Raw genomic sequence first — 25,280 nt, forward strand, 5'->3', positions numbered from 1 at the left:
CACTCAGACAATGTAAGCATCAAAGTGTTTGTTACTTACAGAGTATGTATTTGGTTTTAGATATTATGGTAGGAATGGGATATTCTCAAGAAGAAATTCAAGAATCCCTTAGTAAAATGAAGTATGATGAAATCACAGCTACGTACTTACTGCTAGGAAGGAAATCATCGGAGGTAAGTATTGCTCTTCCAAATGCAAAGAAACAAAGGAATCGTTGTCCATAGCAAAATCAGAAGCAAAATTTAAGTCAGTAACTATAGGCATAATGTTCCTGTAATGTACACATGTCCAGTACAGTTGAAGTTACGTTATTCTCATCATCAGTGTTAACTGAACTGTCCAAATCATGTTGTGTGTGTTCTCAGCATGATCCTATTCAGTAAACACTTGTCTTTAGGCTCCCAAGAACTGTTCTGCTTGGGCAGCAGGTATTCCTCTTAAGGATTGTATGACAGTTACTATATTCTCTAGGAGCTCAAGTGTGAATGTGCCAGTTACAAATATTTTAAGAGAACTGAAGAATAGGACTGATCACCCTAAAAACATTCTTGCATTGTAGACTACTTTTCCACTTGATGCTGAGAGGGCTAGGCATCAGTAAATTGCACTTGGTTCCTCTGCTGGAGGAGTTGGTGTGGTATCTTGAGTGTATTCTCTCTTCCTGTTAAAGTCTTACAGAACTGAGGAGAGAGGATGGGAAGTATATAGATAGATTTTCTGGATCTGACTGTCCTTTCAGGAACTCCAAATTCTGCTGAGCTTCACATAAAGCTTCACGTAAGACTGTTACAAATAATTTAAGAGAAGTTGGAGTTGGCATAGTGAGGCTCTGATGCCTGGGCTCCTAAGCAACTTCTTGCTATCACAAAATTTCTTACATAGTAGAGGCATGTTGGTGGATGTTTAATCTGTTTTGTCTGAACTCCTCGTTTTAATATTTGTATTGTAGTTGGATGCAAGTGATTCAAGCTCCAGCAGCAATCTTTCACTTGCCAAAGTTAGGCCAAGTAGTGATCTAAATAATAGCACTGGACAATCTCCTCATCACAAAGTTCAGAGAAGCATATCTTCTAGCCAGAAGCAGCGGCGGTACAGCGATCACGGTGAGCAATTCTCATTTATGGTGTTGTGGCATATGGTGACTGCTGGTCATGTTTGGTTTCTGAAATTGTCTCCATCCCCCAAAGGTAAGGAGAAGGATGACAGTGTAGTTTACAGCGCGGTGATTAAATAATTTATTGAGTAAGTAATATTTTTTAAAATCAGTTTTGTTAGAAAGCCTTCCAAAATAGCTTCTAGAGGAATGCTGAGTACGTCAACTTAATTTTCTTGTTTTGCCTTGTGTCTTCCCTTGCATTCCTGACCATTCTGGGCATCTTGTTACACAAATTGAAGAGAATCTTGCAACAGCCTTTTTAATGAAAAGCACAGCACTCCTCCCCCATACGCTTGTATGCCTGGTCAGCTTTTGTTTTCTGTTGACGCTAGTAGGTCAGCTGGCGTCTAAAACTTGTAGAAATGCCAGTTTGCCAATATTTCTTGTTTCCTGTTTCCTGAGGATAGCATCATTTGATTGTCCTGCAAAAATTAAATTTCTAAAGATCCGTGACTCAGACAAACTTAGAACTCTTCTGCTTTGTGAGTGTGCAAGACTGTGCTTAGGGTTTTCTAAATATCTTAAACATCTTCCTGCCTAGACACTACCTCATAAAAAGAGTCTCCGTTTGGTCTACTTGTAAATAACCCTAGTGCGTTCAGAGGTTGCTTTTCCTGGAGAGTCTCTTAGGATGACAGTTACTATGTTTTGTGATCCTGTCTTTCATTTTTACATATATGTAACGTATGTGTGTGTACACACACGTGCATGTTCTTGATTAGCTGTTATTGAAAATACTAACTAGAGAGTTAATGCATCTTGATGTATCCTCCTCTGAGGAAATGCAATTGGGAAAACAGAAGAAAACAAAATCCTGACATCCACACAGGCTTTTTTCCTAGTGTCTAGGAACCTATTTATGCAAGTGGGAGTTTGGGGCTGTTGAATGGCTGCAGCACTCTCAGGTGTGCCAGAACAGTTTTCTGCGCCTCCCAGTTGCTCCTGGCATGCCTGGGGAGGTTTGTGGCAAACCGAAGCCATTTCTGGGCTGTTCTAAGAACACAGCATCCAGGCCATTTGTACTGCTGGTAGTACGGGGTTGCATCTCCAGGTGCATGTCTCAAAACTCCATTTTTATTAGATACTAGCTTGTGTGTGCCAGGTTTGTGCTAGCGAAGGGTCATCAGATCTGAATGAGTCAATTACTTGTTAAGTGTCTTTAAGGTGATTATTCAGTGTTGTTTTTTTTTACCAAGCTAAAACAGTGTCAATACTCAAACACCAAAAGACTCCATGAAATTCTTAATTCTTCCATTGAAATCAAATAATATCTTCACCTAATAAATTTAAAGAGTTTTCTGTTATGGCCCTCCCTGCCTTTAGCAAGCTGAAGTGTTGCATATCTTTGAACTATAATGCAAGGGAAGGCCCTACCAGAGGTAACTAGAATTTCAAATATGTCAGATCTTAATTAAAAAAAAGAAGCGTGAGGGGATGGGGGGAAAGCTTGTTTCAGGTTCCCCTTCAAAGAGCAAAGGCAAACATGAAGATACAAATGTTTGATTTTTTTTTTCTTTTCACAATATTTTACTGTCTTCTAAAATGTGCATATTATAATAATTTCAAGAACAATGACCTTTTTTCAACTTTGATTTCCAGTGTTCATTATTTTGATCCTTATGTGTGTGAATAAATTTACGTAATAGGGAAAAATATCAACTGGACTTGAGAAGAAAAATCCATTTTCTTTGTCTTTTGTTTGCTTTTTAAGCTGGACCATCCATCCCCCCAGTAGTGGCATATCCCAAAAGAAGCCAGACTAGCACTACAGACAGTGACCTCAAAGAGGAAGGAATTCAATCAAGAAAATCTAGCAGTAGTGCTGTTGCTGGAAGAGGAATTGCACCAGCTAGCCCAATGCTTGGAAATGCCAGCAATCCAAATAAGGCTGATATTCCTGAACGTAAGAAAAGTTCGGCTGTTCCTAGTGTAAGTAGAAGCGCTTACTTATCAAAACCATTAAACACTTATTTTGAAGGGGGGGAAGTGCTAAACCTGCGATTTATCAGTGGTGTTGGCTTTACTTTTCATCTGATGTAAATGTAGGTGTCTCATACTCTTCATAGTCTTGCCTTTTTCTTCCCTCATCAGTCAGCTACACAAGTTATCTGTTAAAAGTTATCTGTTAATATTCCTGAAGTAATTGCTAGATATTAGTAATCAGCGCTAGCAGCTGTTAGTGAGCAGTAATAGTTTATTTATTAAAATAAAAACAAAAACACACACAAAAAAAAAAAAAGAAATTTAACCAGGCTGTCTCCTGAAACTTAGTATGTATTACGATATTTTTGATATCCCCAATTACTCTTTTGTGGCCTTTTGTACAGAAGAATGAATTCCGTGTTTGTATTATCCTGTTTCCTATGTTTAAGGAGCCAGTTCATCTTTGTTCTCAAACAGGCTGTTCTGAGTCATAGTTACGTATATTGAGATTTTCAAATAGATATCTCTCTAAAAACTTCAAAGGGTGTCTTTCAACCTTTGCTTAAAAGCACAGTGTCTGACTTCGTCCTTATGGGTTTTCCTCCATCACCAAAAAACGACAAAAACCACCCTAAGATGCATAACTAATGAATTTACAGGGTCAAATAGTAGGTGGAAGGGAAAAACCTGGAAAATCCTTGTTCAGTTTGGCTTTAACTTGTATACTTTGTGGTGCCTCTCCACACAGCCAAATTGGAAATGTGTTTTCATATAATAATGGCTTGAGTTCTGTAACATTTAGATTCTAGAACTTTGAGATTTTGTATTGGAAGATTTCCTTCTTTTCAGAAGTAACTTCCCAGTCCTTTATTCAATTCACTATGGAGTGATTTTTTTAAGCTGTTATCCCACAAAGCTGTCTTATTTGGTCATACGCTCAGCATCAATCATTAGTTACAACAAAAGGAAAACAGAACTTTGTGAGCTCGGAGATTTTTTGACAGTATGAAGTGATAGAAATGAAATAAGCTTTTCTTGTTTTACTTCGTTTTGGCTACATATTGTCAAGTGGATCAGTGGCTGAAAGTGACTTGTCTGGAGGATCTCAGTCAGAGATTCCTTAGGAAGATGTGTCTTCTACTGCATCAGCTCTCTATAAATGTGAACAAGAGCTCATGATTTGGGTGGATCCTCTTCTGATTTTTCTGGTCCCCTGCCCTTCCTGGTTTTTGATCAGTCTAGAAACTGTTCAGATTGTTTCTTCTTACATGGCAGTTCTTGGCTATCAAATCCCAAAATTGTAGGACAGTCAAACTGGACCTCACTCAGTATTATCTGATGTCTTAGTCAAGAGCTTTGCCTCGCAGTTATGATATGTTTTACATTTAGCATCTTCAATATTTTGATCTGCTCTGTTACAGCACTCCCAAATCCTGGGGATTTATTCCAGTTGTTTTGTTTCCAACTTCATACTACTGTAATGGAAGCAAAATTTGAGCTCACAGCAATAGGATACTTAGGTCTTCTGTGTGCAACTCTGATCTTGTACAAGCAGTACTACAAACTGAACAAAACTGAACATGTAACCAGACTATTGATGTCACTTGGTGGTTAAAATTGTCCCTATTTACAGCTCTTCATGTCACTATGCAAACACCTTTTTACTTTTTTTTTTCCCCCCTCCTCTGTTAGGGATTAGTCTTTTCCTTTCTGGCTGTTGGGGATGGAGGGGAGCACTGATTTTTTTACGCAATTTCCAAAACTGATTAGAGAGCTCTGTTTGTAATAATATTAGTATGAATCTAGAAGGAAGAAGGATGTTAGAGGTACCACATCGTCCTGATGTAGGAAACAAAAGTATTCTGAGGTGGAGAGAGCTGGTGTTCTTACCAGGTGTTTATGTCCAAAAATCAGTAATATGATCAGAAAATCACTGAAGAGACAGCAAAATACCATGTTTAAAAGTAATTACTACTTTGACAGATACTGCAAAAGTAGTAGAACTGGTCTGCACTAGAGACTCGTGTTCTCTTTTGAGTTGTTAGGACCTTTAGCCAGCTGCATGCTACTCATTTAACAACAAAGCTTACAGGCATGCACTTAAGGATAAGAATTATGCTTGTAGAGCTGATAACTAAGTCTGGTATTGGAGTTTGAGACTCCAAGATGTACTTTGGAAGTTGAAAGAGCATGTGAACTCTTGCAAACTAAATAGTTCTGCAAGCTGAACAAATGTGTGTGAGAGAGCTTCAGGTTTACTTGGCAAATAACAAGTTAGTAATGAAGTCCTGCTACAGAAGAGGCATAGTTAGCAGCAACTAATAATTGCTTGTTTATCACTCAGCTTCAGGTTTTTCATCAGTGCTTGTAATAAGTTTGTCCCAGAACCCTTAGCGTAGAAAACTAGAGAGAAAGAATGGGTGGCATGTTTGGAAAATGATTTAGGCCAAAAGCCATAGTAGTGCTCTTAAGTAAGTAGATTGATTCCTTGTTTTAAGTCAGAAGCTGACTCTTTAAAAATTTTTCATCAGTCCTCATCTTGCTGTCTCCTAATGTGAAAATCGCCCGTCTAAACAGTAAGCATAAACCTTACTCTAGGAAGAGAGGAGGACTTTGTACCACAAATTCATCCTTTATGCTGTGATGGGACTTTGTGTATGTGCGCAGAAGCCTTAAAATGCACCTTTGCACTGTCATCACCTCCTGAAAAGAAGGCACCCAATGCCACGAGGATGAACTTAGCTCGATTCTGTCTTGTCGTTCCATCAGTGTGTGTGATGCTGTTGGCACCAGTTTCAGGCGTCCTGTTCTGTGCACCTGTGCGAGTTAGTCATGTCCAGAGATCAGTAATCTACAGACTGGCTGAACCAAAAAAAAAATAAAAATAAAAATGTCACAGCTGAAGAGCTGCCTAAATCAAATCATGAAAGGTTGTACACTAAAAAGCGTAAAGGCTCCTATACCAAGACTGTATTCTTGCTAAAACTGAAATTTGAAAGCTCGAAATGCTTAGATCTCCTATCACAACCTCTGAAATCTGAGCCAGACAACAAAAAGTATCCTGATACTTCTGTCTTAGAACACAGGCAAAGACTAGAAAAAGAGCTGGGTAAGTGCTCAGTTCTGCTAATCTAAGATATTCTTCATGCTCTTAGTACTTTTTAATGCTAGGAGACTGCACGGTTCACTTTTTCATTTGTTTGTACATTCATGCAAAGACATTTAAGAGGTTGTCTGTCTTTTAAATAGACAAGATGACTTCATTCCTAAATCCGCAACTCAGGAATTGTGCTACTTGAGACTCACTGACTGTATAGCCAATATTTTGCCTTAAGGCAGCAAAAGCTGTGTGTATAGAAAGCACAGGAGGAGCATTTGCTTGTTGTTAAGAATATTCCAGTTAACAGTTTTATTTCAGGTTTGGAAACAAAAAAAGGTTTGGCTACTCTCCTGTGCTTGATCTACCTTTTCCCTTTTTTTTTATCCTTCCTCCCACAATGCTGTAATGTAACCAGTTTGTGACATGTTTTCTTAATGCTATTTTAAAAGTCCATTGAATTTTCCTTGCCTATCATAGCAGTAATTCTTCAAAGAACTCCAAAAGGTTAGTTGAGCATGAAGTCCCCTGCCTGACTCTTAGTGGCCATCCTTACTCAATATGTGCTTATCCAGGTGCTGACCAGTCATTCCCTTAAGCTAGCCTCCAAGATGTTCCCCAGCAGTGATGTTTAAAGTTAATATCCTATTTTGCTTCCTGCTTTGCCCCGTGATCCTTTTCTTTAAAGAAAATTTCTAAAGGTTTTTTCTACTTTCCAACCATATGCAGTTTATTGTGTTATGTTCTTGGGGTGGGGAAAAAATAGACGGCTTGCCAGCTTTTACTTCCTCTACAACCTGGGGGTGCATGTTTATCTGGACCACCATACTTTTCCTACAGTAATTGCATCTAACATTTTATAATTCTGTTATCTGTGAATTACCTAGCTTCTCAGTCGTTCCTGGAAAATTGACCGCCAACTTGGGCATATCTCCACCCTCTTTCTCTGTAAAGACAGAGGCAAAGTAATTCTATTTCTTTTCTCCCCTATAAAATAAGGTCTGTAGCTTAAATTCCCCTGGTTCTCTTGTCCTCAATGTCTTATGCTTGTATTTATACATGTATATTTTTACAATGTCTTATTAAAATTCTCTGCAATTTGTCTCTTTTAATTTGACTTACTCTTCCCTGTTTTTCAAAACTTGTCAAGTGTTCTCTAGTATTTTAATATTTAAAAGTCTGTGTTTGCTTTCCCACTGAATTTTACCATATCTGTTTCTTAAGCCTTCACTTTTGCTATCTTGTTTAAGGGTATGATCATAACTTAAAGGGAAATTCCACAATCTACAAGTGGTAAAGTATTTCAAAAATAGGCTCTCCAGATGTGGATGAATGATATACATGCTGAGAATTTGTAATTCAGAACATTGGTAATTAAAAACTTTAAGCTATACTGATTTTGAGCCATCAACATGAAATACAAGAACAACTTGATTGTTTTTTTTTTATTGCATTATTTAAAAATACTGGAAGGTGTTCGTATATTAACTAGTTACTGAGTGATTGCAAGTTTTATAACTCTGTAGAAGTAGCATGAAGTAAAACAGCCTTAAATTATATGTAGTATTAACACTAGAAAAGCCTTTTTGCAGGGAGTAACGAGCCTATGTTTTTTAATTGTAGAATAATACTGCCCCTGGAGCAATGACACGGCGCAACACATATGTTTGTAGTGAAAGAACCACTGCTGATAGGCATTCAGTGATACAAAATGGCAAGGAGAACAGGTATATGAAATGTCTTCCTATGGTGTACGTCCCTTGTCTTCACATTTCCAAAATATTGTAATGCCTAATTTAAAAATCAATAATATTCTAGAGTAATTCCTAAAGGTGAGTACAGATCTTTGGTTATGGATCACCTGTAAGTATGTTTTTTCCTATGCTTAACTCGTGCAGTCTTTATACACAGAATGAAGATCCTAATGCTTGGTTAAATACATTTCGTATTTGTACAGCCATCATCTGAAGTGAGTGGTTAACTCCTGTGGTCAAACAACATAAGCTTGCAGAAGAGGTTTATTTAGTGTCAAGCTACAAAGTATATCTCTGCTGGGCCATTCTGTTTTTACATTTCACTCTAAACTTTGCTTGCAGTTGTGATTATTTGGAATTTATTTTTCCCTCTGTAAAGTCGCAAGGAAAAAGTCAATTTTTTTAAGCAAAGATGAAACAGTGATAGGCCATTATCTTGAACTGATAATGTTCAGTAGTGATTTTCTTGAAGTCTGAGTGCTTCCTAGTATTTACAGAACTCATCTTGAGAAGGAAATTATTGTTCCTCTCTGTTTCCACTCAGAATATGGAGATATCAATGTGTTTACTGTTACTTCATTGAAAGCCTGACTAGAGCATGTAGTGAAATTGGAGTCATCTAACTCCAGTGTTAGCACCACAGCCACCACTGGTGCCATCCTTTCCTGTGCACCAAGCCCCAAGGGGAGCTGCAAAAAGTAGATATTACAGTGAACATAGACATTAGCTGTAGAGTAACACTTGTGGAGAATACCACCGAATTTGCTGGGTGGCAGAACTGCTTTAAGTTACAGCCAACTGTTCTTCACAGAATTTTTGCTGGTGTCAGAAGCTGGTTACAATTGAGTAGTTGACTGTTGCCAGGAGAGCACTAAGATAGCTAGTACTTAACAAAAATGCTTAAGCTTGGAGGAATGTACGCCTTCTCCACTACTCCCCAGAGTTTTCCCTGCACCTTCATAATTTTATGTTATATAATAAAGCATGGGAAGAAAATACTTTTTTTCTACTAGCTTCTTTTGAATTTGGTGAAAGATTTGCAATTTTTTGCACATATTTGTTTTCCCTTTTTTTCAAAAGCATATTAGGAAGAGTGATGAAGTTGTGATGTTGAATGGAAAGTTTGTCCCTTGTTTGACCTCTGGAGCCTAGGGTAAAGAACATGATTTTGACCCTCTCTCTTCCTCCTAGCTTTGAAGAGTGCCAAAAGTCTTAGCTGGCCAGCTGGGCCCACAGTCAACTGTCTTGTGAAGTACAGCACAGCTATTTGGTACTGTCTCTTAGTGTGTCTGTCTCAGACTTCATTGGTTAGTCCTTGTTAATGTTACCAAGTTTGTTTAGATTGAAGTTCACCATCCTTTATTTCATTCGAAATGTTAATAGTTTTTTTTCTTTCCCAACGCATTTTGAAAATTAATCTTTTCATCCAGAATAGTTTTGATCAGATTTGATTACTTGATTTCTTGGTTTGTTAACAACATTTTTGTTCACCGACTAATATCTTTGCAATATCTTGATGATTTCTTTATTATATTTCTTCCAAGTTGTTATTTACTAGGAATGCTTGAGAATCAGGTATGGTCTTTATTTAGGAATAACGTCATACTGCTAAGGAGTTGTCTTCTGGAGTTGTTTTTTTTCCCCAGCCTTGACTTTCTCAGCAAACTACTGCCTCTCTAGTTTGTCATATAATGGTTTGAAGTTCAGAGTTTACATTGTGTACTTGGCAAATGTGTTCTATTTTAGTTCTATAATTGGTTATCCTTATGTAACTTACCTTTTATTGTCAATACGATAAATGGTATCAAAACATCATTTGCTCATCTTGCAAACTCTACCTCTGTTTGGATCACTTAAAATGTCTGAGCATTTACATTTTGGCTATCAGGAAAAAAAAAAAGAAAATACAACTTTTATCCCATGGTTTTGCTTACTACTTTCTTGACTCTTTATAGTGTGTTAAAGAAGATAAGAGGAGACTGTATTGCTAATTGCTTTAGAGTTGGAGACTTCTCATTGTCTGAAATGCTTCAATGTTAAACTGCATGTTCATTTCGGCACAGTTTCAGAGTTCTTGTAGAGGTTTGCAGAATTAAAGCTGAATGTATTTTGTTGCTGTAACTGGGCGAAGGCTTGACTGATCACATGAAATGCAGACCTTTAATGCAGGTTAAGCAAACATGGCTATTGATGGGACTGGCTCTTCAGAATGAATTCTGCCTTTCTTCAGGTGTGTTTTTGTAATATCAATATTTTTCTCTCAACTTGGTAAAAAGTAACTTTAGAAACTTGTAATGTTTTTTTCTCTGTGAAGCAAGATCTGAAGTAGATTCTAGGCTTAGTAGAAATCCAAGGTCTTGTTAAAATTGCTTTCTGTGCTTTTGAAATGTCTGTTGGTAGCAAATGTTAAAGGCAAGAGTAATTACTTTAAATCATTTGTTGCAGATTGGATTTTTGATTTTCTGTAGCTAGATGCTGACAGTGACCCAATTAAAACTTGGGAGACCTGCTTTAAAAAGGCAAGATGCACAGATTTAGTCTCCAGTCTTTCTGTAGAAAAAGTAATAAAATGTTCTGTTTTTATTTTACACACTGAATTCAGAGAAGGTGCTGGTTTTGGAGGTATGGAAACTTTCAAGAATTGGTAGTCAGTTAGTGGAGCTGATGATCAAGAAAGCAATCTTGAAGACCCCATGCCAGACTAATAGAAAAGGGTTTTTAATTTCACATCCCATCTTCAACACATTGTGTGGCCGACACAGGTATTCTGCTGGAGATGGCTCTTGGCTCTCCTCCAAAGCCTAAGCATTAATTAATGCACTTGGGGACTCATTAAATGCTCTTCATAATGATAGGCAATTGCTTTAAATCATTTGTAACACAAATGATTTACAACAGCCTTAGATTTTAGTAAGCCTTAGTGTTAATTGATGAATTTAGCTTCCTGTTTCTACGATCCCAGGCTGGTAATCCAAGGAAGTTGATCTCCAGCAAAGCTTCAGAGAAGGAACTTTCATGATTTAGTATGTGCTCTGGTACCTTATCGATACCTTGAATTATCACATCTTTGGAGGTAGATGACAAAAGGTATCTAAGGCGAGGTAAAACTTGGGTTTAATGTGTTGTAAAACTAGATTCTTTCTCCTTTGTCCTTTGCAACAGACTGGTAGGAAAGGAGCTATAATTGTGAAATGCTTGAGTGGCTAGTGACCAGATATTTGAGGATTACTTTGGGGTATTGCTTTTGGGATGAATGTTCATTTCCTTGGAATTTTGTCATACCTTGGTACAATGTAAAAGCTGGACTGTTTTGCAAACCTGGTTTTAGCAGTGATTGTAGCTGGCATCTTGCTGGATTCAGCAGTGCAAAGAGATGCAGGCATGACTCAGATGAAGTTCTTGTGTTTTAACTTCTTCAGGATCTGCAAGAGGGAGCACATTTTGTTAACTGTTTTAGCAAGGAGTTCTGATGTCTGAATTCTGAGGTATTTTCTACTTAGCAATGTGAGAGCTAGGTCCAAGAAATGGGTCAGCTGATACAGCTGGACTAGCATTCTCCTCTCCAAATTACCAGAATGCAACAACAGGACTTGAATTTCAGAGTGTGTAGCTATGAAGTAACTTGTAAGTGAAAGTGCAGTGTCATGAAATGCGCTGACAATTACTGATTTCTTAACCTTAAACAACATTTTGAAGTTATAATTGACTTACTCTTAAAGCAAACTTAAGATGTATGATATGATGTAGCCCTTTGAGTGATACCTCATGTGGCCTCTCAGGTTTCTCTCATCCCCTTTATTACTAGATAATGTGAAGGCTGCAAAGAGTGCTTTGGCGCAAAGTAAGAAAAATATTGAATGTTTCTATTTTAGCGTGTTATAAGGCTTGACAGATCACTGGCCAGCACTGTAGACCTTCCTTCAAATCCTGAATGTTAACTTGAGGAATTCAGGGTTCATAGCCAACCAATGAGATGCTCTTCAACAGTCGTACCTTCTCCTTCAGAGAACAAGAGCTACTCATTTCTTCTTATAAATGCAGGTTGATTAATAGTAGCTGTTTTGTTTGGACATCTCTGGACTTGTTAAATGTCATGATACTGTTCTTGGTTGTGCCCATGAAGTGTCTGAGCTGTTAGTTGTAGATCAAGATGTGAATACTTGTCCGACTTGCACTGATTTCTCTCAACGTGGATACTTTCTGGAAACAGATTATCTCACTGCAGTAATGGAGCTATCTTTGGTCAATTTTGGAAAATGCACTCGGTGTTTTTTTTAATGCATTTCTTTAATGTTGAGACCAATACAAATTACATTAGTAATAAAATATACTTGTGCATGAGCTCAGAGCAGTGGGTTGTTCAGGTTCTGTACACTTGCCCAGCTAAGGAGGGTGGCACTGCTAACTAATGCTATTGATACGAGAATTATCACTTCACAGATGTCAAGTGCTATGTATAGTAAGGATGCTTTCTGAGAGGAGCTTAGGGTAGTTACTGCTGTGTACATATAAGATGGCCAGTAGAGTTCATGTTCTTTCACAATCTGGTTAATAGAAGGAAAAGTTTGCTTTTTTTTCTATGCAGTAGTTTGTTGTTGGTCCATCACGCTCTTCTTTCTGCCTCTGCCTGAACCCAAACCCCCTCACAGCCTGACAGAAATGTTCGCTTACGCAGCTAGCCCTGCTTCAGTTTGTACTACATCCTTCTCCAGTGTTCGGCTGCGACATCAGAAGTCGATGTCCATGTCAGCCTCTGTGCACACGAAGATGATGTTGCCTCCAATAGACAATGGCGCAGATAACTTCAGGCCTATGTAAGAACCTGAAATCGTTGTGAAACTAACTTATACCCACTGCTTCTTAACTTTGTGCTGTGGAATTTTAGTCCTAGAGTGTTCTAGTATATATCGCCCACAAGATGTGTGTTTCCTCATTTCTAGTCTCGTTTACATTTGTCTTGTGGTGTGTCAGGCTGTCTGTGACATAATCCTGCAATAATGAACGTTATTTTTTTTAGCGTTAGGAGTATTGGACATGCCCTATTGTCAAAGTTTGTTGGGAGACTGTAATCTGTGTATTCTGAAGGACTTCACTACTTGGAACCGTTCGCATGTAGACAATTTTCTGTAGGATATTTTCAAATTAGCAAGTTTTTCAAAGATGGATAGATTGTGGAGGGAGAGGTACTAAAGTTATCCATTGCTTCTCTTTCCTGGAAGGAAACTTGGCTCATCTATTCTTTTATCAGTCTTCTCAGTGAAACACTGTATGCCTAGTTTATCTGGTCTTTTCCAGGATACTTGTGTTGCATTTTTCTGCCTATGTAGGTTTCTGTTTCGACAGCCTTTTAATCCTAACTTACGAATTTTGATTCCATACAGTGCTGTAATAGTGTTGATATTTCCAACCCTGGCCTATAAAAAAGTGTCTGCTTATGCTTTACTGTAGAACTTAGTGTTTTGTGTTTCCTGCAAAACGGTCGTGCTTCCGTAAAGAAGTTCTAGCGTTGTCTTTTTGTTTTCTGCTCTAGCACTATTCCCGATCAAAGAACTCCTGTTGCTTCAACTCACAGCATAAGCAGTGCAACCACACCTGATCGTATTCGTTTCCCCAGAGGAACGGCTAGTCGGAGCACTTTCCACGGCCAGCTCAGGGAGCGTCGCACTGCTACCTACAACGGACCCCCGGCCTCCCCCAGTCTGTCCCACGAGGCGACGCCGCTCTCTCAGACTCGAACCAGGGGTTCCACTAATCTCTTTAGCAAACTAACTTCGAAACTAACAAGAAGGTAAGTGATTTCAAGCAGTAATGCTATCCAGAAACTTCTCTTTTTGTCAGATAGTAGAAATTACCAAGTAGCTCATCAGGTTGTTTTGGCCACGTTCCCTGGTCAACAGCCTAGCTGTGTATCTGCAACTTAAAATGCACCTGCCTATGTGTGTTTTTTTTTTCAGTTCTTTATAGTTACAGAAAGCCATTTGGTTTTATACCACTTGATTCAATTGCTAAAAACTGAGATAGCTTGGTCTGTGCTGATTATGCTGGGCTCATAGTCCTCACGTCTGGGGTACAAATGTTGCAGAGCTGAAATACTGCAGCTCAGTTCAAAAGCTGCTCACTCTGTCTGTATAGTCTTTCAGTAGAATGTATAAACTAGGATCCCAGTCTTGATAATTAATGTGTTAGAAGCTCTGGCTGTTTCTCCCAGTCTCAGGTTATTGATGTTTCCTCACGGGTAGAAATATCAGAGGTGAAAGGATGAGGGCAAGAGACAACAATTTCTTTTGGCAGCAGTACTAGCGTAGGTCATCCTAAAGTAATGGCAGTACTACAGTTTCCATCTAGGCAGCAGTCTGGTCAGGCCTTGAAAGATTTAATCCTATTTTGACATTTAGTTCATGTGCAGGTTCTGGTTTTGGTGTGAAGACGTGTTGGGCTAGCCAAGGCTTGGCTTAAGCAGCTGCTTATTCCTGACAGTTTTTATTCTAATTGGGTTCTTGGTTTCACATATGTATGATTTCATTAGCTCCCATGAGCACTAAAATAGTCGGGGTGAGACCACAAGCTGGGAAAAAACACCTGTTTTCCTTACATATTTATAACCTGCGGGGTTCATATATCACATGCTTGAGACCACTCAGATATCCACAATTTGTGTTTGCAGAAGTTTCTTATCTTTTGTTTTAAGATAACCTCCATATTTTTATACCCTCCTCACCATATGAAACTTTTGAAATACATCATTCTGATCCTGGTATGCTTGCATTTATTTTAGGCTTATCATATTGGCATCAAGCCATTTCCCTCCTGTACATTCTGTGACTGTACATTACCTCCCCCCAGCATCCTCTTCCTAGTCTCCCATTTCTACAAAATAATGTTAAGCCAAACTTCCAATTTTTCACAACTGGCTGATTTCAATTTAGGGAATTAATTTATAAAAAAAAAAAAAAAAAAAAAAAAAAAAGGCAAGGGAAAGTTCTAGTTCTGTGAAAAAGGGCAGCCTAGCCCTTTGGTAAATGTTTTATGCTACTCAGCATTCTCAGCAAGCACTTTTCTGGGAAATAATGCACTGTAGGAAGTTGCTTTTTTTTTTTCTCTTTAGAGATAAAAGATGAAATTCATTTTTTTCCATAAAGCCTTATGCTTTTTGTCAAGTCTTAATCAAATGCATCCTTTTGGCACGTCTTTCCCTCTATACTTTTGTTTGTAATACCCTTACTTAATTTTCCATCTGACATTCCAAATGTGGACAGTCAAACTGTGAACATGCAAGCTTTTTACTTGTGCTGCTGGAACACAGTCTTTGTCATTCAGAGTGACGCACTTGTTTAGACAGCAGTCAAACTTCTATCATTACCTCTGATTTTCAACTTCTGCAGTGCAGTGTGGTTTGCTTTAAAAAGTTTTTCCCCCAGTACTGTAGCAATAGTTTAAATTCCATCTGGACTTGATTAAATAACATGCAATTATAACACAATAGCACTGCTACAGATGGTTAAGTTTGCATTTGGAGGACCTCTTGCAGTTGGTGCTCTGTTAGAGTAGGTACAAAGTACTTGGGAAATGGACAGTCCCATCAAAGTATACGCAGTTACATTTCTTATCTTAAATTTAAAAAAAAATGTTATTTGATTGTAGTTTCCTCTATGGGTGATCAGAATCATTCTGCTTATTAACTATGTATGTTCTGGTGTAGGCAACAGTTACAGCTTCTCTCACTGAATTAGCTAAATATTTAAGGCAGTTTTTAGCACAACATGGATGACAGTGTTAGGAAGGAAGGAAGAAATCTAACTTTGAAGGTACTCACGGTCCAATAATAGTTGGAGTTACTGATTTTACTTTCTATTTGAATTATGTGAGGAAAATCCAAACACGTTTTTCTGTAACTTTGCACATTTTCAGTTTTAAGGTATTTTGAAACCAGTACGTATGTTAACATATAATAACTATTGGTGATGTATTTCCTAGAAAAAAAAAATAAGTTTGGAAGTATTCATGCTAAAAAAAAAAAAAAAGTTCAGAGTCTTTAGACCTTAAATTATGTGCCTAATCTTAGAATGTATTGAAGTGTAATTTCAGTGTGCATTTAAATGAGGTCTTTTTGCATGCTTCACTCTAAATGGATTTTTCAATTTATTTTGTACAAAACTTTTTGTTAATTATTATTTTGGCTTAATTTCTTTTAGAAACATGTCATTCAGGTTTATCAAAAGGTAGGATTTATTTATATTTAAAAAAAGCGGCTCCTGCAATTAACAACAGATTTGGCTTTCTAGCCTTGGTTTTCTGAAAACTAAACTTTCTGCTGAGAACTAAATACTTTCTTTCTTGAGAGGAAAGCATAGAATAAATCCATTAACTCGTGATGATTTCTAAGAATCTGTGGCACCTGTATAACAAGATGCTAAGCATGCCTTGTGAATTCTTCTTTCTTTGATAGAGTTGGTAGTACCAAAGTAATTCTGTTCTTCATACTAATACACTTTAGCATGCTTATGTTTGAAAAATGAGGTGTTTGATAACAATGATGAAAATATAAACAAAACATAATGTTACGAGCAAATGAAGGTAAGTAATGCTAAACTTACGTTCTCTGTTTTATGGTATTAAAAAAAGTCATCGTGAAGCTTTGTCTGTAGTTGATATAGTAGGAAGCAAACTGAACATGGCTGTGAATCTAACACAGCATGGCTGTGAATTGTTTTGTATGGAAGATTGAAGATCAAATAACTATTTTAAAATGGGATGCGTTTGCTGAAGTGAATTGCAGCTGAAGTGCAAGTAGAGCACTTCAGTTACAAGCAAAGTATAATGTTTATACTAATGTATTAACAAAAGGAAAAAGCTGAGAAGTGTAATTCACATTTCAATCCCAAAGGATTGAATTTAGCCTTACAATTTGGGAATGTTATGTCTTTTTAATCCATTATGAAGCATTAAAGTTGGTTGCACAATTTTGATCTGCGTGTAGATTTTGCAGCAGAATCTTCATTATTTATCAGCAATATTCAGTTATGTTGAATCATTCCTTGGAGCTCCTTAAAGGATGATGCTTCCAATTTCCAAATATTGATCAAAAATAGGTAATCAGTGCCAAAAAAAAAGTAATCTGTTTATCTTTCAAACTGTAAGGCTTTGTGCTACTAATTTGAAATTAGTCAGACCATTTCAAGGAAATATTTAGTATTAGGGAGACCTGAGATATGTTAATAGCTGCTTAAATTTGGGTTTATTCAGTTCGTAGTCTAAAGGTACTCCCCCCAACTAAACAAGAAAATTTCATTTCACTTTATAATTACCAGGGCACTTCCAAACATGCCAATGTTTAGAACTGATGTTGGTTGGTTTGGTTGGCTGGCACTGTCATAGCTAGCTTGAGAAAAGGAACGTGCATGAACTGACAGCTAAGGGAAGGAAAGATCCAACAGAGTATAGAGATGAAACTGAGCAGAGGCAATAGTTCTAACCCATCATGCATAAAGAGCTACAGGGCACATACCACTTGGTAAAAGGGAGCTTTTGTCTCTGTAGTTGCATTCATTTTAAAACAAAGTATTGTGATCTGTGTAACCGCCACAACTGGATGCGTGTAAGTTTGTTATCCTGCTGCTCTGAAGAAAAATGAAAAATGCTAAAATGAAAAATGTTCAGATCTGAACTAGAATGCTATTCTTCAACTTTGGGATTTAAAAAATAACAGTAACCTCTAATTATTTTTTAAAAAAATCTTTGGCCAGGAATTTTAGGCTATAGTGGAAATACATTCAATGGAAGCTGCAGCAGCTGTCTTTTGAATAAGAGATTTGCAGAGTCTTATACCACCTACGCAGAACCAGGCTGTGCTTTTTAAATTCTGTTTTACATGTGCATTGTTTCCCTCTGCACCTGATGCTGTATGTAGGTACAAAAATAAATTGAAAATGTTATTTGTTAGCAGTTTTTTCCTATTTCATGTGCTATGAATCTTACCTAAAGTCACTGTCTTTAATACTGCAAGAACTACTGTAACCCACGTGTACAGTACTGCAGCATCATTCCTGAGGAGCTGGATAAAAGTAGATATATAGTCATTCCTTTTTAAACAACGCAGTTCTACTAGTGTAGGACTGGTACACAGAGCTACTATGTACATATACATTTGTATATATACATATATGTTTGTATATATATATATATTTGTATACATGTGTGTATATATACATATATAAAATCTTGTACTATGCACTGTGCTTGCCAATACGCATATTGTGGAAAGCTAACTTTTTTCTGACAGCAAAAACTCACTTTCTGTGTTCTAGATTTTACTGCAGCATCTTTTGTCCATTTCCGTAAATTAATGTTATTTTAGTCTTGCCCTCTTTGCTGTTTTTCTATATCATTTTAGACAGTTCTCTTTTGTGTTTAGTGGGATTTTTAACAAAGAGCATACAAAGATGTAAAGAACAGAAAACACAGTATAATAAAACTCAGGACAGACATGCAGAAACATTCTTATTTTTGAAAGCCTTTCAGAAACTCTATAGCAAAAATAAAAGTGTTATAGGCATTGCCTGACAAATGAGGATGTAACTTTTCTATATATTTGTTCCATTCTCAAGACGGAGGAGCATCTTGGTCCGTAAAATTAATTTATGTAACAATAAAAGCAAAACCAGAAAACTTGGAATGTAACACAGCAACTTGCGGTTTCTACAGAAGTGACAACTGTGGTAGCAGTGAGGAGCCCTAAGGGCTGCATCTGAGCTGCAGACCCACCAAAACAATGCTGGCAGCACAGGAAGTTAATGTTCCCAAGGCATGAGTGCTGTGCTGTAACCATTTCCTTGGTGAAGGAAGAAGCATTTACAGAGACGGGCACCCCTCTCTGGCTGGTGTTTCATATTTGACAGTGAGTGTCACCGCGTACGAGTTCCTGGTGCTAAATGAGTGGAACCCTGATGCACGGAAAAACTTAATAAAGTAAGATATTTCAAAAAGGTTCCCATGAAGTAGTGTTATTATTCAAAGGTGGCATGATCAGGTGGAAATGATCTTTCTTTAATTCAGACTACAGTATTTCAGAACCTGAACCATTCAACCTAAAAAGGTCTGAGAACATCCTCAAACTGGACAGGTGCTGGTAACAGTAAGGCCGTTCCTCATTGGGAATTCTGGTTATCATCCCATTTTCTACAACCTTTGGCAAGTTTAAAATCAAAATAAATCAAAATAAATTGAAGTAAAATGAGCTGCAAATGTTTGCAGCTCTTAAAGATATTGCCTACACTTTGTAGGAACACAATGTCACTTTAAAGTCCAAGTACTCTTAATGTCTCTGTTGAGCAGTCTTCTCACTTGTTAGCTTTCCCTAGTAAAAAGAGCCTCTCTTTCCAGCATCTGGAAGGTGTGGTGGATTTGTTCAGTTGGTACAAGTAATAGTTCTCTCCCAGACAACCTTCTCCTAATGCAGTCTTACAAAATTGTTGTAGAAGATGAGTTCAGGGATTGTGTGTGCAGACCTAATCAATCTTTTTGTACAGTCTCTGGTATCCACCATAGTGGAATATCACATGATCTTAATGTGCATACCTAAATGATCATCAGTGCTATTGATGTTTTAAACTGTTAATATTGGTTTCAGAAATCAGAAGTATTGGCTGCAGTCAAGTAATAAGGACGCTGGGAGGGCTGCAGCCTTTGAGTCGGTCATCCTGCTGTGTTACTGGGGGGAACTGGAAGTTTCCCCATTTAAGAAGGTTGAATTTTAACATTTGAATATAAAAATATGATGAAATGGCTACCAATAAAGCACATTTTGAAGTGCTAGATTTATTTGAGGACTTGCCAGCTGTTTTCTTCTCACTGTCTTCCTTATGTATCCCTTTTGCTTGTTACAGCTTTTTATTAGTCAATGGAAAACACTTCCTAGCAGAGGAACCAGCATCTTCACATGTGCTGTGCAGTACCTCACAGAATAGGGATGTTCTGGTGATGAACAACATGATGAGTGACCTAGCATTTTTTTAAAACCTATATTTATATTGCAGTATGGATTTTGAACTCCATATCCTGCACAGCAAGTGCTATCACTGCATTCTGCAGTGCACTCTTGCAGTCTGTTCCATTGCATCAAGACTGTACTCTTTCCACTCTTTTCCACTGATCTTAAAGGCCTGTTTCCTCACCACAACCCCTTAAAAGGAAGAAAATGAGGAAACTAAACCTCGTAACACCTCACACAACCTAATATAAATCTCATGTGCATGAAAAAATAAGCTTGTTGTCCTACGTTCTTGTCCCTAGACACCTGATAGCCAAAGTGTTTTAATATATTTACTTTACTGAGTGAAGCCCTGTACTAACTTGGAGTAGCATGGATTAAGAGTTTTATAAAGATGGCTTCCCTACAAGCAGAATTAACACTGAGATGTAGAGACATGGTACTGCAATAATAGGAACGTAGAGGAAGATGATGATTTTCCCTGTAATTCTCCTTGATACTGGTATGTTAGTGATCAGCAACATTGCTTTAAGTAGTACAAAAAGAAAGCTTAGGCTTTCTTTTGGATGTAGAAGATGCATCAGCATGGGAATTAATAGCTATCACAGCATAAGAAATCTCAGATTTACCTCCGAACTTTTATTAAAATGTATATGCATGTTCTTTTTTAAATGGTTTGGTATTGTTTAAACATCTAATATTTTGGTATTTGGTGTGCGTGCAAGCACCATGATTTTTTTAAATAAACAGCTTAATGATTAGGAGACGTTTATCATTTAGCAGGTACTTATTAAATGATAAAGTAATTTTAATATATTGTAATTTTAGCTTAATGTTTTATACTTTTAGGTATTCGGCTTTATTTGATGAGTTCTACCACGTAAAGCATACAATGTGAAAAGTAGCTAGGGGTCTTTTTAAAAACTGTAGTTAATAGTTTTTTTTTCACTTCGGCAAGATGCTCTGTTCTGAATTTGTTCTAATCTAGTAAGTTCATTACATCTTTGTTGCTTTGTATTTTAACACAACTTCAGTATGATTACGGTGTCTTTGAGCAACTATTCAGATATTGTATATTGTAGTGTAAGATTTGTCTTCTCTTTCCCACTTCCTTTTGCTTCTGCATTCTTTTCAATGAGGCTCCCGACTGAATATGAGAGGAACGGGAGATTTGAGGGCTCAAGGTGAGGGTAAAATTTTTGTTTAAAATGTTACTTAGGTGAGTTTGAACCTTTCTCCCCTTGATTATGTGGCACAGTGGCTTCAGGCAGCAGCTTTTGTTTTGTTTAAGGCTTTGAAACTAAACAAAGAAGCATTTTTGTCTGCGGAACAGCTATTAAAGCATTGACTGGCTTGTTTCTAAACTTTCATCTTCCATGTTGCCTTTTCCCTTGTGTGTTTTTGCATTTTAGTATTTATAATTTGCTGTTGTCTTGTAGATCTGTAGGTAAATGGTGTCTAGTGAGACTCCAGATGTGTGGGATAACCGCTGAAGGACATTAAAATACATTTTTCATCTCCAAAATCACAAATGGCTAAGCTATTTTTCATGTTAAACTCTTCCTCAAATCTTCATATCAAACAATACTAGAAATCAACAGATTTGTGTTCATTCCACCAACTGTTTTCAAGTAGAAAAGGCTTTCCAAAACAAAATGAGCATTGAATAAAAGTTGGTGTTCCTCCCCCTATCCCTTTTGCCAGTTCTTGCAGCTTTATTAAATTAAAACCTTAAAACAGAATACTCTTTAATTTGCTTGCTGATGTTTGTAACATCTGGCAAACCACATAGCTGGATTTGACAGCATAATCCTATGATTCTCATAGTTACTGGAAGTCTTTCTAATAGAATGTGAAATTATGAAATGTGTTATCTTTGTGATAGATTTATTTTGTTTTGACTTTGCTATTGCTTTTTATGTAACTTTTTCATAGTTGTCTGCTTAATGCTGGGAGAAGGAAGGGATCATGTAACCAAAAATTCATTGCCAAATATTTTAAGAAAGAGCTTGACTTATTGTAAACTGAACTTTGAAGTTCAACATGAGGCCTAAATTGCATGGTTTAGGGTCAATTAGGTTGTGTGTTTTCAGAAAATATTAAAGCATCATTGTCAATATATTAAAATCTCTTGCCCTGGGAACAATAAAATTTGAAGAGATGACTGACAGCATGTAGACATTCCTAAAGTAAATCTGTCATTTTTTATCCTAAAGGTCCAAATGTAGCTCCTTACTCTTTAGCTGCACAACCACTGATTTTAATGAAAGTAGAAGAATCATTATGAACTAGAAATTTCTGGAACGTTTCTTTTTCATTGTCCTGAATAACCTTATTTCTCCTTACCAAGGGAAAAGCTTAAAAAAAAAAAAAAAAGCTTTTAAAAAAAAAAAAAAAAGGCAGACCTGGGAAATGCAGCCTCAATATTTTGTACTTTCTTAAAACTGCAGCCGTAATAGGAAAATAGGAACCCTTTTACCTAGGTTCTTTGCTAACAATGTGAAGATGTTTAATAGTGACTTCCAACTTTCTCTCCTGCATTTCAAGGTGCTTAGTTCCGTAGATCTAGCAGTGAAACACTTCATCACTTTAATACCAATAACTGATGTAGGTAAACAAATCAGTGACTAATTTAAAGACAGACTATTTCCACCCTGTTGAAAGTAACCCCAATATCCTACAATATGGTGGGTCTTCAGTGAACCCCTCAAATCTGTGAAAATAATGATTTCAGAGTGAAACCCATCTAGCCCAGAGCTGGGCGGCACGCGTTGGGCCTGGGTGAGCAGGCGGGTGACCCAGCGCAGGGCCCCGAGCTCCATTTTCCTGCTGGTTGCCTCCGCTGAGGCACGCCATGGCCCTTCCAGCCCTCGGTCCCCGCCCTGCTGGGCAGGAGGAGATGCTGAGGAACAGCTGGTCACCGTTGTGTTTGTGTGGGTGCTTCCCATGGCCCAGCGCTCCCGTGACGCGGGCTGGGCGCCGTTTTGTCACAATATTTTGTCACACGTCACCAAGCAGCTGTTTGATGTTCCAGAAACTTCTAGCACCAAGCCGATGCTGGGTGCCCCGGGCCACATGGCCCAAGAACAGGGCTTTGAGCAGCACCCAGCTTAAAACTGAATCATAGCTGGTGTGTGTAGTTTTACCACACTAAGGTAACCTCCCTCATGCTCCCGACTCCAGTGACTTCCAGTTGTTTCACAAGTCGAACCTTACCTTTGTTTCAGCCCCAAACGCTAACGCTTTATCTTCACTGTGTGTTTGTGTAGCTGTGGGGAGCACGGGGCGCTGCTCACAGCCCCTAGACACTGCTTTTGTACAAGTAGTGTGTGCTGAGTGTGAGTTCGCTTCACTAACACGCAGCTCGGGGGAGGTCTCTTGCCCTGCTGACTAAAAACTTGCTGTCTTTCAGCCGCAATGTAGCTGTGGATCAGAAGGATGAAAACAAGGAAGCCAAGCCTCGCTCGCTGCGTTTTACGTGGAGCATGAAAACCACCAGCTCCATGGATCCCAATGACATGATGAGGGAAATCCGGAAGGTCCTGGATGCCAATAATTGTGACTATGAACAAAGAGAGCGTTTCTTGCTTTTCTGCGTCCATGGAGATGGGCATGCGGAAAACCTTGTACAGTGGGAGATGGAGGTGTGTAAACTGCCAAGACTGTCCCTGAATGGAGTTCGCTTTAAGCGGATATCGGGAACATCCATAGCTTTTAAAAACATTGCTTCCAAAATTGCCAATGAGTTAAAGCTGTAACAAGAAAAATAGTTAAGTTGTAAATTAGTTAGCAAGTGTTTTTGAGAATTCCAATGGAAATGTATAGAATAACATTTAGGCAATAACTTCTGCATCCTTCTGAATAGTGATATTAAAAAAAAGCTGCTGAGCTGGGAGGGAGAGTTGGACTTTTTTATAAGTGCACTACAGCATTAAAGTTGCCTACTATGTAAAATATTACCCCTTCTGCTTTATTTCCATTGCTCCTAAGTCTTTGACAACAAATTGAAACACAGAATATATTCATTTAAATATGCCTCCTGTTTGTGTGGACGTGTGAATGTACAGTATGTGTGTATAATATATAAAGTATTATATGTAAACAATTCATTTACAACATCGAGCTGTACCAGTACCTCTTTTTGGGCTAATTTTGGTGCTAAAAATTGAAATGGCCAAGGAGGAAACACTTGAGTTAATATTTAAAATAACTAAAGAGATAACCAGTAAACGCAGGTTTACAGTTCACTGCTGTGTTAAGGAAAAAAAAAAAGTGTGTGAAGGGTTTGGATTTACGGTTGTGAACATTATTAGTCCTGTTTTCTAAGTAGAGCTCATGAGATTATTAAAAGTTCACTTTTACTGAGTAAGTCTTGCATTATATTTTGCCCACCTATTTATTATTTAAGTCTGAATCAAAATTTTAAAATGTAGTTGATTTGTGCATTAAAATTTGGGTAAACGCTTCCATTCTTCTGCTTCTGCTAAACTACTAAAATTGTATCTTTGTCCTTTTGGTTTACGAGTATTGATTGCAGCTAAGAGCATTTCTCCGTTGCTCCACAGTTCCTCTACAGAACAATGCAGTGCGCTAAGCATTGACTAGTGACTTTTTCTTTCAGACCAAGTTCTCCACGTTAGACTAGGTCAGGCTGATACAAAGCACAAAAGGACTCTCAAACAGCAACCATGTTTTGATGCAAGTCACCACGTCCGAGTCAGTGCCGTTCTGAGGTATTGCTGCAGGTGTGGCAGTACTTTGCTTTCTGGGTGTCTGCAGTATTGAAACCCAAAAGTGGGAATCTAATTTTGCTACTGATCTCCTCCGTTGTAACATCCAGCGTACTAAACTACAGCCATAGGCAGCAGCAGTTGAAACTTTTCCTTGCAGCTCTCTTCCAGCGTGCTTCCACTTGGCTCTGGTTGTATTGCTTTTGATGGCTTTATGCCAGCTGTGTCTCTAGATCCTGCTGAGGAGTCTGTTGTCACTTTTGTGACATGCAGTGTGGAAACCTACCCCGATGAACTCTGATGGCCAACTAGCTTCCTGTAGGACATGAAGCTACTATCGGATGGTCCCTGCTTCTTAACCATCACTGTGGTGAGCTGGATTTGATTTTTGCAGACTAGAATCAAGAGATTTCTTCAGGCTTTGTTTCCTAGTGATACTCAATTTCTTTCATGAAGGACTTCTGTAGATAATACCCCGCATTATCTACTTGACTTTTTGTATTGATGTTTTATGGCTATATTTCAGTGAGGCACTTAAGCATGTACTTCACATGTGCTTTAAACTGGAGCCGAAATTTGCATTTTAAATTTGCAGTGAGCTAATAGTTATTCATAGTACACAGTTCAGATTTGA

At 37.9% G+C, this 25,280-nt stretch overlaps 1 protein-coding gene across 11 annotated transcripts in view; it reads left to right on the forward strand.

Annotated features, from left to right (window-relative positions):
* MARK3 (microtubule affinity regulating kinase 3) overlaps nt 1-24,381 on the forward strand; it is a 62,131-nt gene extending 37,750 nt beyond the window's left edge. For 4 of the 11 annotated variants that reach the window (XM_084287164.1, XM_084287163.1, XM_084287159.1 and 1 more), the window contains 9 exons: nt 61-173; nt 950-1,103; nt 2,868-3,085; nt 7,800-7,903; nt 12,580-12,744; nt 13,461-13,718; nt 16,123-16,149; nt 21,056-21,100; nt 23,329-24,381. In XM_084287164.1, coding sequence (XP_084143290.1) covers nt 61-173; nt 950-1,103; nt 2,868-3,085; nt 7,800-7,903; nt 12,580-12,744; nt 13,461-13,718; nt 16,123-16,149; nt 21,056-21,100; nt 23,329-23,674 — 1,430 coding nt within the window. In that variant the 3' untranslated portion in view covers nt 23,675-24,381. The remainder of the gene's footprint in view (nt 1-60; nt 174-949; nt 1,104-2,867; nt 3,086-7,799; nt 7,904-12,579; nt 12,745-13,460; nt 13,719-16,122; nt 16,150-21,055; nt 21,101-23,328) is intronic. The other 7 variants (XM_084287167.1, XM_084287168.1, XM_084287169.1 and 4 more) reach the window with 5 other exon arrangements.
* Nucleotides 24,382-25,280: the final 899 nt, after the last annotated feature.

The sequence above is a fragment of the Netta rufina genome (genome assembly GCF_964035555.1).
Source record: "Netta rufina genome assembly, chromosome: 5".
Taxonomy (NCBI): domain Eukaryota; kingdom Metazoa; phylum Chordata; class Aves; order Anseriformes; family Anatidae; genus Netta; species Netta rufina.